Source organism: Hemitrygon akajei, chromosome 4 (assembly GCF_048418815.1).
Source record: "Hemitrygon akajei chromosome 4, sHemAka1.3, whole genome shotgun sequence".
NCBI lineage: Eukaryota > Metazoa > Chordata > Chondrichthyes > Myliobatiformes > Dasyatidae > Hemitrygon > Hemitrygon akajei.
Genome location: NC_133127.1, coordinates 96,478,115 through 96,499,063, shown reverse-complemented (window position 1 = coordinate 96,499,063; position 20,949 = coordinate 96,478,115). Strand labels below are relative to the sequence as shown.

At 40.5% G+C, this 20,949-nt stretch overlaps 1 protein-coding gene across 1 annotated transcript in view; it reads right to left on the bottom strand.

Annotated features, from left to right (window-relative positions):
- Positions 1–20,949, bottom strand: part of LOC140726010 (uncharacterized) — a 529,984-nt gene that overhangs the window by 50,069 nt on the left and 458,966 nt on the right. Inside the window, exon 9 of the mRNA XM_073041909.1 lies at positions 15,565–15,693. Coding sequence (XP_072898010.1) covers positions 15,565–15,693 — 129 coding nt within the window. The remainder of the gene's footprint in view (positions 1–15,564; positions 15,694–20,949) is intronic.

Sequence of the window (20,949 nt, the reverse complement as noted above, 5' to 3'; positions counted from 1 at the left end):
CTTCGTCTGTCCACACTGCTCACTCCCTTTCTCTTATGAAATAACTTCTCTGTCCGAAGCATGCTTCACAACAGGATTAGGTACAGAGTACTGGCAGCCTATTGTCACTGTACAGGGAGTAAGGAGGGGAGAAGTAGCTGGAGATGGAGGAGGACATTGAGGATGAAGAAACTGTAGCTACTGTGACAATGGAGATCATTCTACAACATTTCCTACTGAGATGAAGGACAGAACACATATTTGAAATAAATATTTCACCAGGGATGCATCTGGCAATAGTGGGCTAGAGTATAACAGCAGAAGAAAGAAAACTATGAAGCTTGTGAAACCTGTAGCCTGTCAGGGCAAATGGACAGGATAACTAAGAATAAATAGGTGTTTCTCTCGTTCCTCATAGAAGGCTGTGCAAAGCCAAGAATGTGTTAATACAACTCTGCTGATATGTAGTTCTGTGCGAGTCACTCTCAACATGCAGCAGCTTTTAGCTTCAATGACAGAACCTGGTCCTTCCAGGGAAAAAAAACTCATCTTGGACATATAATAAAGACAACTGCTTCCTTTACCATAAACAACTGGATGCCAGCCACTAGGAGTGCATAATAACAATAGCCCTAGAACAACAGAGCCAAAACGAACAGCAAGCACTGCAAGGAAGCACTATGCTTCACAAAATAGATTCACACATTAAGGTTTACTTAATATTGATTTTAATGTAAAGCCACTTATGTTCACATTATAATAAATAATAGTTAATGTTTATTCTGAATAAAACTCTTATTTAGACAGCACTAAGAAGGGGAAAGAATTACAGAACAACGTATGGAGATGCTCAAAAGAAATGGACTAATTCACTGTTTATGTGGATTGTAAGACAAAATCTGAGGTGCAGCACCTGTAATATGGATAGAAGTGATTAATCACTGACGCATAGGTCCCACATGCTTTTGTGATATCAAAATTAAGGCCATGTCTAGAGTAGCAGTGCCCAGTAACTGAGAGAGGCAAACCTGCATGACACCGAAGTGTAAACTCTTCTACGCTGGATCTAATCCTTGGTTTCTGTCTCCAATGGACAAAGAAACTCCCATCGGTAATATTTCTTTGCAACTTGTGTAATAGAAACAATGTATGGATATTAAGGTAGCAACAGACATCTAATATTAAAGCAGAGTATCCTAAAACAGAAAAGAACCTTGAAGATCAGCTTTGATATCAAGAGAAATAAAAGTCATGAAGGTTCACATCCCATTTTCAGAGGGTATTTGTATTGTTTAGTTCAAATCTTAAAATTAATAGTCCATGACTGACAAGAGTGTCTTCACTCTCAGTTTCATCATTCAGGGCCTCTCCTCATGAAAGGGTCAGGCACTCAGTTATTGGTTATCTGCTATAAGTGGAACCGACCAGAGATGACCTTTTAAACACAACCTTGAGAAGCAGAAACTTCACATACCGCACACCAATTCACATTCTGCATTCTACAAGTATCGCCATTTAATCATTATGTCATTTAATCTTACAGAATGTTGAGAATACAGTTAGGTCACATCTTATTGGCTGTGAATTAAGTAGTGAAATTGACTGTTAGCCACAAGCCTTTAAGAATACTGGGCTATTGAAAGCAAAGATAGCTTATATAAAAATGTGTTTGCCATGAGATATTGATAATGTTCGGAGAGGCCATTAAGAACAGCAGGTGCGATGTGCCCAGTCTGACTGGAAAGTTAGGAGCATTAATGGAGCCATTAGAGAAGGAATCAAAAGGAGTTGATATGAAGCTGAAATTAAAGGCACTATGAAAACATTCTTGCAATGCTTGCGTCTAAATCCTCAAGCCAGATACAAGTATACCATAATGAACTACCGCAGTGGGTCTCCCCAAAATGCGATTTTGTTGTCTACACCACTCAGAGATGTGCTGTCATTTTCACCTGCCCAGATCTCCAACTACAAGATTGCACACTTGGATAGAAACCTCTTGTGTTCATTTAATGAGTGTCCCTGCACTTTCAAGGACATTTCTCAATAGTCAGTGCAAACAAAGTCTGTGGTAGAAAATGGAACAACATTGAAGATCCTGGGATTCAGTGCAAATTTGTCTTGAGAATCTGTGGACTATTAAATTGTCTCTAACAGAGTGCTCAGGAAGGCCTCCCTTTTGTTTTTTCCATTGGTGTTGGGTCTGTTGATAGTGTGAACTAAGGATTATTTACCCTCCCTTTGGTCTTCCTGCTCCTCCTCTTGCTGGGGCCCTCTGGCAAAGGCTCTGCTTGCCTCTTTATTAAACTAGACAGTCAGCAGCTAATGTAACAGGATAGACTGATGGGTGAAAATAGCAGCCCATCTCAGTGACCAACTGTGATAGTACTGTGCCTTCACTGTACTTACACTCAGCTGGAAAAAACTTGGATATGGAAGTCAGAAGTTTGCCATCATCCCACAGTAGCCATTCATCTGGTCAATGTTGTCCCTGAAAATTAATCAGCTGTGACTGACTGTAAACAAAGGAACCACATGACCCCTCGACTGCAACCCAAAAGATGGAATTCATTGCAGTTAATGAAGTACTTGAGGTTATGAATGCAAGTCTGCAGCATGTTGATAGCTTGAACGTTTGGGAAGCCTGTAGGGGTGGTAAATCCACTAGAGTAATGGCAGCTGCTAGCAATCTGACATTAAAATATATAACTCATGATTACTGAGTACTCCATGGAGATCTGCAGAGTCACAGAGTACAGAGCCATGTCTTTCATACAAGCTAGGGCCATTTGTCTGTGTTTGGCCCATATCTGTTCAATGTATCACACACGCCAAAAATCAAGCAGGTCACATTCACCACTGTCACCTCACATGTTGAGCAGCTTACATGCTTAGGAACATCATCTTTCAAACAAGTTTTAAATTGTAACACTGCTGATGGTTTTATTTGTTTTAAAATAATGATGAATGACAGTTATCCTACCACTTTTGGCATAAGTATTCCTTTCTTTTCAGTACATAAACACATGGAAATGACCTGATCCATCAAAAGTGAAGTAGTTAAATTAGGTGGAACGTTTATTGAATAAACTTATATTTCATATTCCTGAATAAGCATTGTGGCTATATTGTTTCAGTGGACAAATTGACTCTGGTTTTCCAACAAAATTCATGCCTTATCTGCATGGTAGGGTTTTAGAAGATTCTGCCCTGTGCACCATTCACATACATACCTTAAAACTTCGCTGGCTAAGCAAATAACAGTATTGAGTTGTCTGAATAGGTTTGAACAAGATGAGCTTCCAGTTTCTGTAAACTCTACTGATGCACTCGACAATACCAGGAGCTTCCTTTCTACAAGTCCTTTGCAGGGTATTGCTATTGAGAACAACCCCCATTGTCTCAAGGGCAGTGTTATACAATTAATGACAGGATACTCCCTGAATTGTTAATATGCTTTTCCATACATTCTAGTGCTGACGGATAAGTTCTCATCACACCTACTGATTTCTCTGAAAAGGTTACAAATGATAACTGCTAAACAAAAATCATGCAGGAAAAGCAGATTTTGATAGCTTGTTTCAATCTACAGCACTTTCAACTACATTCAGTATGACATGCAGACAACTGGTTGTGTATAAACAGTGGTTTCCAGTTTATTGGGACGTCGGTTAATTAATCAGGGCAGCAACTTATATGGGATAAGAACGAAAACTAAATTGAGAAAATAGCTGGGTTTCCCTTCGTTTATTTGGGACACTGTGCTACTAAATTGGTGCAGGAGACTGCTGTGAACAGTTTCTAACTTGCGTCAGACACAACTCCGTGCTTAGAGTGATCAAATTTTTAAAAATAGCATCAGTTGCATGTGTTTGTGTTCAAAAAGCAGTGATTTTTGTCACTGATAGTTGGCATGAAATAAGCAGTAGGGCAATTTGGAAATGTTTCACTCACTGCGGTTACAAGCATTCATGCTTGGAGATGCCGAAATGGCCGGGAGTGAAAGTGAAATGATTTCAACTACTTCAACGAGTTAGGAATTATGAAGGGATCAACAATCATCTTGAATGTTACAAAAAAAAATGTAGATTTGGAAGATGCAATCATCTAAAACATTTTATGAAGGCAGTCCATTATCTGCATGAAGTGTCTGTGCTGTTTTTGTTCATTTACAGTCAATCAGAAGAACACAGCAGATGAATACCTCTGTCAATAATGATTAGAAATGAATACAGTTTGAATACTGTAGAGGTAATGGTAGAGTTCTAATTTGTTTGGCATTTCATTTAAATACATAAATTATTACTCGGTTAAACAGTAGTTTGTCTGTTTTTTCTTTCAACAATTTCCATGCAACTTCCACTAATTAGGGCAGCTGCTTAATTGGGCCAGAATGTACTGGTCCTGATGTGTTGTGTTTGACCGTATCCACTGCATTTGCTATGTGCTTCAACATCTTGTTGTCAATGGCTTGTTATACTGGAACACAATGAAAGACCTCACCTAATAGGATGGACAAACAACCAATGTACGAGACCATGAAGTGCAACTACAAAATAAATAATAATACCAATAACAATAATAATAAATAAGCAATAAATATCAAAAACACAAGATGAAAAGTTTTTGAAAGTGAGAGACCATGGGTTGTGGGAACAGTTCAGTGATGGGGCAAATGAAGTTGAGTGAAGTTATCCCCTCTGATTCAAGAGCCTAATGATTGAGGGGTAGTAACTGTCCTGCAACCTGGTGGTGTGGGTTCTGAAGCTCCTGTACATTTTTCCAGTGGCAGCAGTGAGAAGACAGCATGGCCTGTGTGGTGGAAGTCCTTGATGATGGATGCTGCCTTGTGTAGATGTGCTCAATGGTGGGGAGAGCTTTACCTGTGATAGATTGGGCCATGTCTACTACTTTTTGTAGGATTTTCTGTTCAAGGGCATTGGTGCTTCCGCACCAAGCTGTGATGCAACCAGTCAATATACTCTCCACCACACATCTATAGAAGTCTGTCAAAGTTTTAGATGTCATGCCAAGTATTTACAAACTCCTAAGGAAGTAGAGATGCTGCTGTGCTTTCTTTGTAATTACACTTAAGTGCCAGGCCCAGGGCAGGTCCTCTGAAATAATAACACCAAGGAATTTAAAGTTGCTGACTCTCTCCACCTATGATCCTCCAATGAGGACTGGCTCAAGGATCTCCGGTTTCCTCCTCCTGAAGTCAATAATCAGCTCCTTGGTCTTGCTGACATTGAGTGAAAGGTTGTTGTTATGGCACCACTCAGATCTGGCACATTGGGCAGGGACAGGGAAAACTGCATGAAGTGATCAACAGGCAAGGAAAGCCAAGAAGGAAAAGACTGCATAAAGCAAGACTGCTTTAGGGGTAGCTTCTGGAATGGTCATTCCCGGAACTGAATGAACATGGAAAGGAAGTGGGAATCCAAAGAGAAGATGTGGAATCAAAGGGTATAATGTCAGGAATGAACAAGGTAGGGAGAGGCACAACTTGAGTATTAAATCAAAATCATCTCACTGAATTGCAACAATTTAGATAGAGAGAATACTGAATAAAATTATCCAGGGTAAGAGGGAACCGCAACAAATGTTTCCAAGTCACTTGTACCTAGCATTTAATGGGGTAATTTTCTCGATTAGACATAGTGGCCTCAGTGATATAGAAAACAATGGACTCTTACCTGAATGATCTAAAGGTCGTTTGTAGGGAATGGTGATGATAATGAGAGAAGTGGAAGGGGAGAGGTACCAGGTCCATAAAAGCAGCAGACATGCAATATTTGTTCCCAAACCTCCAACTACATTATCTTCAAACACAAGTCTGAAGAAGTCCAGATAGTCTAAATATCCAACGTTGTGGAGTCTGTCTCTGTTGATGTGATGTCAGGAATCCTGGTGGGCTAGTGTGCGGCTTCCCTCGAGACTCCAGATGTGAGGGTCTGACAATGTGTGCTAGGCTTGCTTACTTACTGTATGTAAAGACAAATACTACAAAAGCTCAGACAGTGAAGGATGGAACAAGAGAGAGCCAGGATCACAAAAGCATTCAGGTTTGAGCACACCAAAATAAAAAGGAAGCATTAAAATGCTCCTCACCTGAGCATTTAACATCAGATTCAAGATTAAATGTTCTTAAGCACAATGAAACAACTGAGATGATTACATTACTTGGCCAATTTATTCCCACAATTTCACTCAATCTTCAATTGATTCTAGAAAGAACAAGCACCCTTATGAAACTTAGAGTAAAGATAGTCCACCATAATAACTTAGATCAAAGAATTCAAAAGTTATGACAACACACGTAGTGTAAAATAATATTCAACAGTAACTGACCCGTGGTTGTAGATGCTACCAATGGGATTAATTGCTTTAGAGCTTATGATGGCTTTAAGTCTACTATGGAGATTTTACTTGAGAAATTTAATAATGTAAGTCCATTAAATGTACACTCAGTGGCCACTGGATTGGGTACAAAAGTGTACCTAATGTTAGGGTTAATGTTAGGGTTAATTCGAGACTGCCACTACAGGTCAGGAAGTGGCTCACGTGATATTAGGAGACAGGAGTACAAGGGAGGGAGGAAGCGAAACTGGGGATTCCGCTACACCGAAACTGCTAGTGTCACGCAATTTAATAAACAAAAGAAACAGGTAACTCGTGAGTGAATGGCATCGGGCCAATAAGGGGGACACAAGTGCCCGATATTACCTAATATGTACAACAGAGTTCGGCCTTACCAAATATGTGTAGCGAGGGGTTGGAATTGGGAAAAGGGGTATAAATAAGAGTAGAATGTAAGGGGAAGGCGGAACGCGCCTTCTCCAGTGACTCCGCGTATTCGCTGTGCCAGTTACGATTCACCATTAAAGCCAAGTTTTGTAATATTCCGGTGTTGGTTGTCTCTCTTCCTAAACGAACACAGGGCAGAATTTCAAGCCCAACATTAATAAAGGGCCACTGAAGTGGAACCTGGTGAGTTCTTTTGCTGCTGTAGCTCATCCATTTAAAGGTTCTGCATGTTGTGTGCTCAGAGACGTTCTTCTGCACACAAGTGTTGTAGGTCATGGTTATTTGAGTTTCTGTTGCCTTCCTGTTAGCTTGAACCAGTCTGGCCATTCTCCTTTGACCTTTCTCATTAATGAAGTTTACACTACAGAATTACCACTCCCTGGAGGATGTGTTTTATTTTGCACCATTCTCTGTAAATTCTAGACTGTTGTACGTGAAAATCCCAGGTGATCACCAGTTTCAAACCACTCCGTCTGGCACCAACAATCAAAGTCAGTTGGGTCACAGTTCTTCCCCATTTGGATGTTTGGTCTGAACAACAGCTGAACCTCTTGACCATGTCCGCATTCTTTTATGCAAAGAGTTGCTGCCACGATTGGCTGATTAGATGTTTGTATTACCGTAGATGTCGAATTATAAGCCGCTACTTTTTTCCCACATTTTGAACAGCTTTGAACACTGCGGCCTTTACTACGGTGCGGCTAATGCATGATTTTTTTTCATGCCGCCAAAAACATTTTGCCTCGTAACAGTAGACCAATAAAATTGATGAGTAGTTCACAGAGGTCCAATGAAATTGTACGATAAATCAAGCGCACTTTCACAATTAAATTATTGTAAATCAGTCATTTGTACTGTTATGCCGTTGGCCCCCTCCTTTGTGAAAATCGCAAGAACTCTAGTTAAGGGGTCAACTGACCCAAGAGAGAGAGACGTGCGGAAGACCACGTTCTCCCAAGAAGCAGAATAAAAGTGACTTTGACTATTGTCTCATGGAGACCACGTGAAAGGCCCTCGGGCAGGGTGGGCTGGTTGAGAGAGAGATCACAATACCTGCAACCTGATTGACACCTGCGATCCCGTGAAGAAGTATAAAGGAGTGTCTGAGGGGAGGACCCTCAGACGCACCCAGATGCACCAAGGAAAACACACGAAGGAGAAACGCTAGAAATCCTGCGACAGCGTTTTAATAGCTACAGCCGGTGGTGGGGTTCGTGTGCGTCCTTCCCTTGCCTGGGATTGGCGACTTCACCACGGAAGACGGCCTAGCTACAGGGGAAGCCACAGATGAGAGTCCATTCCCCCAACGAGACTTCCGACTACCTCCTACAGGTTGGAAAACCTGTCGGGTAAATGCTTCATGTTCTCTGTCTTTCTAACAAAAGTGCACCCACGCGACACTTCCGCCGGCAACTAAGTGAAACTGCCGTGATCTAAAAGACTTTTAGATATCCAGCGAACGATATAAAATCTACATTACCCCTAGACAACGAGCGAGCTTGTGTTTTGAATGATTATTATTACACCGGTGTTTTAGATTGAGTTTTGATGATCTGAATGTTTTGTATTAACCATACGTTTGTGCCCTTGTTGAATAAAACGTTTGAAAATAGTAGCATCCGACTCAGCTGATCCATCTATCTTTGCTGGTAAGTTACCTGGTTACGGGGTTTTCGTAACAGTACTCACCCTCATCAACATGGAAAACACTCGAAGAAAAACATTGTGCTGCCTTTATGGCAGTTATTTAGTTTATAATATTTTCGCTTAGTAATTCATTTGTTAGTTAAAGTTAGAAGTGTTTTAACTATATTTGTTTTCTGTACTACATCCCGGGATGCTATGACGTCACACCCGGTTTCGCTGCGTCTTGTGGGAAATACCGGTTTGCGATAAACGGGAAGGCGGGGGGCGAGCGCGGAGCCAAAACAATGCTTTTAAGTTAAAGGCGATCAATAACTTTTCCTGGTAGGCTGCAGTATATATATTTTTTACCAGTCGTTAGGAGATATTGGAATGTTGTTCAGTAAAAAAGTATACGCAACGTAATTTGTGTGTTACCGATACGTATGTATATTTAAAAGTAGCCGCGTTACAGGCACGGTTCGAAAAAAAGCATTTGCAATATGTATTTGTTTATGTTACCATATGGATTTAATTAAAAGTTAAAAAATCCTCACGTGTAATATCTTTCTGTGTAAATATCTCATATTACAACGTGGGACACCTGCGGCCGAAAATCCGGTGCGGCTTGTACAAGTACAAAATTGATTTTATTTCTAAAATTAAAGCCAGCGGCTTTTAATCAGGTGCGCTCTGTAGTGCGAAATCTACGGTAATAAGGTGTACAGGTGTACCTAATAAAATGGCAACTGAGTGTAGATCCAAGCTTAATTCATTATCATTTCACCTATAAAGAATTCCAATGCATCAAGTTCATGATCCAGGCTGTGTACGATGTCCTGCTGAGCTCAACCAACCATTTTACTTGGAGCAAAAGTGAGGCACTATCGCGTGCTCTCTGCCCTGGCAGAGGGATCCTGGAACACATACGCAGGATCTGCTCAAAAGCCTTGTGAGAAGGCCTCTTCTGCTGGCGCCATAACCAGGTGCTGAGGGAGTGGCAGAAAATATCTCCTTGGCCATTAACAACAATAAGCACTTCCGTCAAACCAGAAAGCACATAGCCTTTGTCAAAGCTGGAGACCAACCACAGCTTCAGTCCAGATCACCAGCAGGCTTGCTCACCACAGAGTCTGACTGGCAACTGCAAATCAATCTTACAAGCAATTAAAGTTCACTGAGGCCTGACATAGTCAGAAACCTCAAAGCAGGTGGTCATGATAGAACTGACAATGGCGTGGGAAGATCAGATTGAGGAGACTTTCGAGCGTAAGAAAGCCAAATACCAGGAGCTAGTAGAGCAGTGCCAGAGACAGGGAGAGAGAACATGATATGAGCCGACGGAGGATGTGTGTAGAGGTTTTTCTTGCTGTTTGCTCTGTAGAACCTACTCTCTCCTTGGCATTATGGGACTGCAATGAAGAGTCATCAGGACTGTCACAGAGGCTGCTGAGTGAGCCTCCAGTTGCTAGGGATCAAGTGCTGTGACCATGGACCAATGTTGCTAGGACACAAGCCACGACCTGATCAATTCTGACTAGGACGCCTCGATGAGGGTGTCCAATGTTAAAAGACCCAAAGCACCCAAAGACACGTCCAGTACATCTTAGAAAGTACCTCAGCGTCGTACAGTGTAATCAAATACAGGTATTTTTTATGTCAAGAATGCTCGCTACTTTCCTCTGTCACACTATTACTAACATCACAGCTAAGTTACATATTTCAAACTATATTTCTAAAGATTTTGAATTGATCATCGAGACAAATAAGGACCTTTTCAAACTTGGAATTCTTCTCAAATGTCTATTGTTATGACCTCAGCCCCCTCCTTTGGGAGAATCGCAAAAGAGAGAGAGCCCTCGGGCAAAGTGGGCTGGTCGCTCAACAAGACAAAAACCTCAGACGTAGCCATTGTCTTGGGAGACACCATTGTGGGATAAGGAACTGGCCTACGTGCAAAATCGCAGGGCAATGTGAGGTGGGTGATGGGGGAAGGATTGCCTCGCCCCCCCACCCTGATGGACATCTACAACCCTGCCAGTCCAGATAAAAAGGTGGGCTGTCGAGGCGGGGCCTCAGACGCACCAAGGAGACACACGAAGAAGACATGATAGTGCTTCCCGTCGGAGCGGGACGCCATTCTGAAGGAAGCCACGTGCGTTAGACTCCGGATCGGGAGTCTGTGGATGGAATCACGGACAATCGCTTTTAACTAACAACCGGGAAGCCTGCTCTTCTGATTCCACGGCGGTGCTCCGTAGGGACCCGGGCAGGTGAAGCTGTTTAATGACATCTCTCTCTCTCTCTCTTTCTAACCAAAAGTGCACCAACGCGACACCACAACCGATGGCGGCTGGTGGAACTGCAGTGACCGCAAAAAGACTTTTAAATATCCAGTAAACGATATATATCTACATTACCCCTAGACAATTGTAGAGCTTATTTCTGATTGATTATTACTATACCTGTGCTTTAGATTGAGTTGTGACGACGTATATGATCTGAATGTTTTGTATTAACCATACGTTTGTGCCCCTTTATAAATAAAAACGTTTGAAAATAGAAGCATCAGGCTTAGGTGGATCCATCTATCTTTGCTGGAAAATTACCCGGTTACTGGGGAACGTAACACTATGTACAAACAAAGAATTGTCTTAAAGAATGATCTTACACATGTTGATTAGTTTTTCAAAAGAATATTATGAAAAAAGTCAGATTACCATATTAAGTTTGTTTAAAGAGAATTACTTGGACAAATAAGGAGTTTTAATTGTATATAAACATGGTAGACCAAAATCAAAATTGAGATTTCTTCATCACTTCTAATCTATAGCCATCTACAGCTCATGATATACAATTTTCACTGTAAATGGTTTTCATCCTATTGAAAACATATTGATAATTCTACCAGTGTGGGTAAACATGATTTTAACCAGAGATATTCTTCTGAATGAATGACATGCTAAGCCTTGAAGAAACACTGCAAAACTGAATATCAACGGTTGTTCTTAAATACAAAATATTCTAATCTAAACTAATTTGTGCTATTTAATTAATATTGACAGATTACATAGTCAAATATTTTTCTAATCTCCATTTTGACATTAAGAGCTTTGCGTGGTTTTTAAAAATTGCTTTTTTATTTATTTAGAGATGTAGCACAGGAACAAGTGGCTTAACGAAACAAGACTGCAGTACCCGATTACACTCTGTGTAATCCACCAATTAATCTACTAACACGTATGTCTTTTGAACATATGAGGAAACCAGAGCGACCGTAAAAAACCCAAGGGTTAATGGGAGAACATACAGACTCCTTACAGACAGTGGTGGAATTGAACCCGGGTTGTTGATGTTGCAATAGTAATATGCTAACTGCTACAAAACTGTAGGGTATTCCATGATATTGATAAGAAATCAGTGTAATTGTTTGTGCTTCTGTCACTTCCCCTGACAACCTGTCCCAGATAACTCAAAAATACCACCACCAACAAATACACAATACCGTAAAGGTTAATTTTCAGGTTGAGTCAGTGGTGAGGAAGGCAAATGCCATGTCAGCATTCATTTCAAAAGGTCTAGAATACAAGAGCAAGAATGTGATGCTGAAGCTTTATAAAGCACTGGTGAGGCCTCACCTTGAGCATTGTGAACAGTTTTGGGCCCCTCATCTTAGAAAAGGTGTGATGGCATTGGAGACGGTTCAGAGGAGGTTCACAAGGATGATTCCAGGAATGAAAGGGTTATCTTATGAGGAACGTCTGATGGCTCTGGATCTGTACTTGCTGGAATTCAGAAGGATGAGGGGGGATCTCACTGAAACCTCTCAAATATTGAAAAGCCTAGACAGAATAGTTGTGGAAAGAATGTTTCACATGGTGGGAGAGTCTACAGCAAGAGGGCACGGCCTCAGGATATCCTTTGCAAAACAGAGATGTGGAGAAATTTCTTTAGCCAAAGGGTGGTGAATTTGTGGAATTTGTTGCCACCTGCAGCTATGGAGGCCAGGTCGAATGGGCGTATTTAAGGCAGAGATTGACAGGTTCTTGATTGGACATATCATCAAAGGTTACGGAGAGAAGGCCGGGAACTGGGGTTGAGGAGGAGATTAAAAAAAGGATCAGCCATGATTGAATGGCAGCACAGACTCAATGGCCCGATGGCCTAATTGTACTCAAATGTCTTATGGTATAATATTATTACATTCCAAGTGCAAACATTATTTTTCTTAAGACTTTTGGATAGAGTTCTAAAAGATGCTGATTCATGAATGGTATATTCCACAGGCATACATTTAGGGCTTAGGAGACTGGTAACCAAGGACTAAGTAAGAGACCAGTGAATTTGGTATCATACTGGGAATGAGAAACTCTAGACTGTATGATCAGATGACAGGGAAATGGGAAATAAATGGATGAGTAGACACCGATAATGGGGATTAGAAAACTAGAGTAAAGAGAATAGACAATGCAATAAGAAACTGATAATGGAAAATGAAGACTGAGACTGGGAAATTAGTTCTGGAGGTGGGAGACTGGAATGGGGGCTCTGAAAGATTGACTGTCTGGGGAATGAGGGGTTGTGATGCTTGGTGTTGGGCTCAGATAGAGATGGAGACAGTGACTCAGGAGACTAATAAATGAACAGTAAACACAAAGTATACTGCAGATGCTGTGGTCAAATCAAGCTGGATGAACTCAGCAGGTCGGGCAACATCCGTTGAAATGAGCAGTCATTGGATGCTGCCCGACCTGCTGAGTTCATCCAGCTTGTTTGTGCAACTAATAAGTGAAGGTTTTGGAAACTGAGAAAGGATTTGGAATTGGGGCTTACAAGTTGTATTACATCTTAAATGCAAAATAAGGCAGATTCATAATCTATTTTCTCTGCCTCTGTTTGTTTTTTGGCATCGCCACCACACATTAAACCATAGAATTACAGAAACAAGAGAATCCTAGAGGAGGGTCTTGGCCTGACAACATCGACTGTTTACTCTTATCCGTAGATGCTGCCTGGGCTGCTGAGTTCCTCCAGCATTTTGTGAGGTAGTTCCTTTCAACCCACCTGTTCATATCTACCATAATGCCTCCTAATGCTAAACTTATTTACCGCATTAAATCTATATTCCTCAAGGTCTTTCTGTTCAGTACCTCCCTTTCTAAATATTTCATTTTAAACAATGTAATTGTTCGTGCTTCTATCACTTCCTCTGACAACTTGTTCCAGATAACCACCAGACTGTATGAGAAGCTTACTTCTCCGATCTCCTTAAATTTTTCCTGTCTCTGGGTACACCTGTTCCCTTTGAGTGCTAGGTTGAGGGAAGAAAAAAATCTATCCAATGTCTATCCCTCGTCTGGTGGGAATAAAGCTGGCCCATTCAATCTCTTTAAGTTTAAGCTTTAAGTCCCTTGGCTTCACCGAGGACCTCATGTGATCTGTACACACCAGCAGTGTGGTGAAAAAGGCACAACAGCACCTCTTTCACCTCAGAGGGTTGAGGAAGTTTGGTATGGGTCCCCAAATCCTGAGAACTTTTTACAGGGGCTGACTGGCTGCATCACTGTATGGGAACTTCCTTAATCGCAGGACTCTGCAGAGAGTGGTGTGGACAGCCCAGCACATCTGTAGTTGTGGACTTCCCATGATTCAAGACATTAACAAAGACAGGTGTGTAAAAGGGACCTGCTGGATCATTGGGGCCCTGAGTCACCCCAACCACAATCTATTCCAGCTGCTACCATCAGGAAACGGTACCGCAGTGTAAAAGCCGGACCAACAGGCAGTTTCTTCCACCAGGCCATCAGACTGATTAACTAACGCTGATTTAAGTGTATTTCTATGTTACATTGACTGTTCTACTTATTATACATTACTAAGATTGCACATTGCACAGTTAGATGAAGACATAATGTGTTACTGCCCATGTATGTGAAGGATGTAAGAAATAAAGTCAATTCAATTCAACTCTCCTTGGAACTACAGCCCTTCATCCCAAGCAACAATCTTGCAAATTTCTTCTGCAGTCTCATTATTGCTACCATGTCCTTCCTGTAGTGTGCCAATTGGAACTGTATACAGCTGCAGAAGATTGTAGATCTAGTCAGCTCCATCTTGGGTACTAGCCTACAAAGCACCCAGGAAATCTTCAAGGAGTGGTGTCTCAGAAAGGATCATTAGTAAAGACCTCCAGCACCCAGGGCATGCCCTTTTCTCACTGTTACCATCAGGTAGGAGATACAGAAGCCTGAAGGTACACACTCAGTGATTCAGGAACAGCTTCTTCCCCTCTGCCATCCAATGTTTAAATGGACATTGAATTTTTGGATACTACACTTTTTTTCAATATACAGTATTTCTGTTTTTGCAAGTTTTTAAAATCTATTCAGTATACATAATTGAGCTACTTGTTTATTTATTATTATTATTATTTTTATTTTATTTTTTTCTCTCCGTTAATTATGTATTGCATTGAACTGCTGCAGCTAAATTAACAAATTTTATGTCACATGCCGGTGATAATATACCTGATTCTGATACTCTAAATGTGGTCTAACTAATTATTTTGTACAGCTACCAAATGCCTTCTTCACTACTCTATTCAGCTATGTCACCACTTTCATTGAGTTATGGACTTGCATCACACGGTCTATCTGTTCGTCAAAGCTCCCCCAAGTCACTGCCAATTACTTCCAGAACTTGACCACACAAAATACACTTAACTCTTGCCAGGATTAAATTCCATCTGCCACTGCCCCGCCCAACTTTTCATCTGTCCTTTGTGCTGCTGTATCCTAAGGCAGCCTTGCTATTCCATCATACAAAAAATTACCAATCAGATCACTTCCATTCTTTCCAAGTCATTTACATCTATTACAAACAACAAAGACCCCAGAACTGATCCCTGCAGTACAGAGTTCCATACAGAAAGACTATCCTCTGCCTTCTTATCACCATGACATTTTGGATCCAGTTCCAGCACTCCTCAGATCCACTGTGCCTTAACCTTCTGTACTAGACTAAAGACGAGGAAGGTAACTTGTGCAAAATAAAACTTTCACACGACAACTGGTTATAAGTGATAGATTTTATATTACCTTTTGCTTGAAGAAAAGAGAATATTCAATAAAGAAAACATAATGAAAAAGCACTTACTAACTCGGTCCTTGTCCTGCCTCTGAAACACGTGACTCTTTTTGTTGTGGTTTCCATTTTCATGTAACACTTTGAACCAGTCTTTTAGCCTTGATACAACTTCTCTGAACTCTTTCTCACTGCATTCTGCTGTAGAAATAACATTAGATCAGTTATTAAAGAAGTGACCAAAGAAGAATAAACATTCTAATTTCCTCATTTCCCATGGGTGCTCCAAATTCTTCAAAGTGAATATACCACCTCACTTTTTGGAAGCGAAGTACAAAAATTCAGCACATTGAATTATTTTTTTAAAATCTATATTCCAAGGAGTTGTTAATAAACTGAAACACAAACCCCCCCCCCCCCCCCCGCAAGTTTACTGCTAAAAGGAGGAACTTCAGCTTTTGTAGGTGTAGTACAACTGTGGATACAACTGTAGTGGATAAGAGCTTTATTTCAACATTTAAGATAAGTTTGGATAAGTACATGGATGCAAGGGGAATGGAGGGGTATGGTCCAGGTGCAGGTCGGTGAGACTAGGCAGAATAACAGTTCAGCAATGACTAGATGAGCTAAAGAACATGTTTATGCGGCAGTACTCTATAACAAATACCTATGATTATTCTGACATTATAGCTGTATGTAACTTTCACACTGACTATATACCTTATATACTGTACACCGCTCTATGTACTTAGCTGGGGTTTATAAGTATAAGTTTTAACAGTGTGTTTATGATGTGAATTTATTTCTGTTCAAGCGCGTGAAACAATGAACAAGTGAGTTTCAACAAAATCAAGACGTGGTTGGGTTGCAAAAATTTCATCACCATACAAGGAGACATTAATCAGAGAAGTGTTCATTTGTGGTGTATCCTCTGAATGCTTGGCCTTTATATACTTATCAATCAGCTGATTGGTCATCACTACGGAAACTCAACTGTGACATAGGGAAAGGGTCTCATCGCCACCACCCACCCAAGCTACACACTTTTAGAGTTATTTCCAAATTCAAGACATTTTATTATTTCATTCTCATCGATGTCTGAAACAGACATAATATGTTTTGTGAACTAATACAGCCCAGCTCTCCAGATAACCTTATGGGTCTAGTGCTGGAAATGCTAATAGGTTTTACAGAAAGCTGTAGTCAGATATAAAGAAGTAGGCCAGGATCATCCTGTGTGTGGAAGCTTTACCACCCTGACACTGCTTTAACAGTGTAATTCTTTTAGAAGTAATCCTACTTCCTGAATAATTACTGTCAGTTGGAATTTCTCACAATTAAGCATGGCTTAATGAATTAACACATAGTAACTAAAACATTAATTAAACCAATTACCAAGGACATTACTAAGCTAACCAGCCAAACTTCACATTGAATATTTATATTAAATAAATAGTGCACGATCCACAGAATATAAAGGTGCATTTTGTGACATGCTCAAGCCAACTTTGACTACCATGGATACAACTTGCTTTTCTTTTCCATGGTTTAATGAAGCTCTTAAACTCTGATTGTAAACTATAAGAACATTTGCATCTGAAATTGCATTTCATTTTGAGCATTCATCTGCACTCCACTGCTTAAAATTGAATGGGTAGATTTCTGCTGGCTGCTGTTTATAAATTTAGTCTGTTTAGGGGCTTGTAAATAGCTTAAGAATAATCTTGTAAGGCTTCCATTAATGAGGTAAACCTATACATAGAATGTCCTGAAAGTAAGGTTAAAGAAACATCAGTATATGGATAACTTGCTTGAGAATTTAAATGGACTTTTCACTAAGTTATGAAATTACCAAAGACTTTTGGTTCTTATGGGTGACCTCCCGGTCTGGTGTCTCGCCTCAATTTCTTCCACAGCAGGTGGGAAGCTCACTAAAGACTCTACACACGGGGGGCTTGAGAGTGAAGGGGATCTTTCACGTGGCAGATATTTAACATAGTGATTTAAAGGCGTCTGGAAATTCACATATATATTTTTCCAAAATCTCAATCATACTTAAAACAGTGATACATTACTGTAAATATATTCCTAGATCACATTTTTAACACATGTTAACACAACACATATTGTTTCAGAATCGGTTCTTATATTTTTTTGGAAATCAAAAATGTACAAAATGAAATGCACTGGCTGCATATTTGATATTTTTAGATGTGTGGAGCATGGTTGAATGAAGTTCTGTTTCTTCTTCGATGGACTGTTTCCAGTGTGTAGTAGAGTTAAACAGGGAATACAAAGATCTGCAACTCTTCTGCTGAATATCAAAATCACAATCTCAAGTATATTAAAGCAACATGTTGAGTTCTTCTTGTAAGGTATTACTCAAAATCAGCATACCAAACAACTTTTTGGAATTCCCCAAGATGTCCCCTAAGATACTGCATCAATAGTAGTAGCTGGCATTGCAGTTGAAACTAGTTACAACAACCTTATTTCAAATGTCCTTTTGTGCACAAGGGGCTGATGTTTTTACCTAAGTGCAAGTCAGAATGTCAGACTACACACTTTTTTGCCTACAATATGATTGTATTAAAATGGAAGTTGTATGCGATCTACGGTATTTCCGTACATTGCACATTGAGTTGATCTGAATTATTTGTCTTAGGTATGCTTTGTTGCATTTTGGGAACCATAATGCTGGGTTGACTCGGAAACTTTGTCTTTGGAATGATACAATAAGTGTACACCTTCATTTTATTTATTTACTGAGATATATCATGGAGTACGCCCCTCCAGCCCTTCGAGATGTGCCACCTAGCAATCCCCCAATTTAATCCTAGCCTAATTGTGGGACAATTTACAATGACCAATTAACATACCAGCTGCTACATCTTTGGATTGTGGGAGAAAACTGGAGCACCCAGACCGTCTCAGGGAAAACAAATGAACTCCTTACAGGCAGTGGTGGGAATTGAACTCAGATTGCCTGTACTGTAAAGTGTCGTGCTAACCACTACGCTACTGTGCCTCTCCAAATGAGAAGCATGATGATTAATGGAAATTGGTCCTCAGGACTGAAACTTGGCATAAGCTGCTGGGTTATTCCAATGTGAAATAATGGAAGTTAATTTTGGACATGGTCTAACTGGCCTGACTCTCAAACCTATTTCCAGAGCGAGGACTAGAGGGAATAAATGTGGGAAGAGTAAAATGACTTAAGTTCTTTCCAATTAGAAAAGCCTTCTTGCTGCTTCCGCAGGAATAGATTTTTATGTCTCACTGGGTTACGGGTGTCCGTCAAAGCTGGGTCAGAAGTGACTAACTTGAGTAAATGTCTTAGTTGAAGTGGATTCCCCTCCGACTATGAAACTGCCTAGAATCTACTTTTAACAATGCCAACTCCAGCTAATTCCTCCACTGATAGGGCAAACGGCATCAATAGCTTCCCATGAATACTGGAAATAGGCTTGACTGTGGTAGTGGTTGTGCTATCTGTTACTAACGTTGGCCAGGTGAAGCACATCTCCACTATGCAACTCGAGAATAACCATCAGGTTCTACACCGGAATATGATATTGAGACAATTCCAACGTAAGGGCAAATAATACAAGTTCAGACCATTTCAAAATCAATCACGACTCTTCTATTTTACTTTACCTTCCAAGAAGTAAAACTAGTAATTTAAACTGACCAACAGATATTCTTCAAAGGCATTCCTCTAGGGTTAACAATGACTAACCTCAACTTCAGTCTTTGTTTCTTAGGTAGCTGATGATATTGCTGTGGGGCCCACAGACTGCTACATATGGGGAGAGTGGTTGGCAGAGCCAATCATGAGGTAGATAGAAAAACCAAACAAAGTTAAAAGTTCAAATTTCAAAGTAAATTTATTATCAAAGTACATATACGTCACCATACACAATTGAGATTCATTTTCTTGCAAACAATCAATCACAGTGAATACAAGAAACAAATTAGGATCAGTGAAAGACCACATACAACAGGACAGACACAATCAATGTGCAAAACAAAACTAAACTGTACAAATACAAAAGCAAAGAGACAGTAAAACCATTAGACATAGGAGCAGAATTAGGCCATTTGGCCCATGGGTCTTTTCCACCATTGATCATGGCTGACCCATTTCCCTCTCAAACCCATTCTCCTGCCTTCTGTCTGTAGCCTTGCGCGCTCTGACTAATCAAGAACTTATCAGCCTCTGCCTTAGGTACACACAATGATCTGGCCTCCACAGCCGCCTGTGGCAATTAATTCCACAGACTGACCACCCTCTGGCTAAAGAAATTCCTGTTCATCTGCACTGTAAAGCAATGTACCTCTATTCTGAGAGATGCCCTCTGGTCTGAAACTCCCCACCACAGGAAATGTACTCTCCACGTCTACTCTATCAAGGCTTTTCCACATCCCATAGGTTTCAATAAAATCCCCCTTCATTCTTCTAAATTCCAGTGAGTACAAGCCCACAGCTATCAGTCCCGCAAAAACTCCTCTGAACCCTCTTCAATGTCAGCACGCCTTTTCTTAGATAAGTGGCCCAAAACTGTTCACAATACTCCAAGTAAGGCCTCACTGGTACTTTTTAAAGTCTCAGCATTACATCCATGCTTTTATATTCTAGTCCTCTTGAAATGAATTATAACATTGAATTTGCCTTCCCCAATACCAACTCAACCGGCAAATTAACCTTCACGAAGATTCCCAAGTCCCTTTGCACATCGGATTTTTAATTTTTTTCCCATTTAGAAAATAGTCTATGAATTTATTCCTTCTACTAAACTATATGACCATACACTTCCTGATACTGTACTCCTTTTGCTGCTTTTTTGCCCATTCTCCTAATCTGTCCAAGTCCTTCTGCAGCCTCCCTGCTTTCTCAACACTACCTGTGTCTCCATCTGTCTTCATATTCTCCACAGGTTTTGCTGCAAAGCCATCAATTCTGTCCTCCAAATCACTGACATACGATGTAAAAGGACTTATCTACCTTCAGACCTTCCAGCCCAAGCACCTCCTCTCTAGTAATAGGAACTTCACTCACTTCAGTCACCTGACATTCTCAAATTTCTGGCCGACTGCTAGTGTCTTCCATGGTGCAGACTGATACAAACTACTTATTTAGGTCATCTGCCATTTCCTCATTCCCCATTACCACCTCCTCTCCAGCATCATTTTCCAGCAGTCCAATATCTACCTTCTCCTCTCTTTTACTCTTTATAAATCTGAAAAAAACCTTTTTGAATCGTCTGTGATATTGTTGGTTAGCTTACCATCACATTTCACCTTTTACCCCCTTATGGCTTTTTATTTGCCTTTTGTTGATTTTTAAGTTTCCCAATCCTCTAACTTCCTACTAATTTTTGACCCATTATATACCCTCTCTTTTGCTTTGATCCAGCTGCATACTGAAATCCCCCATGACTATCATACCATTGTCCT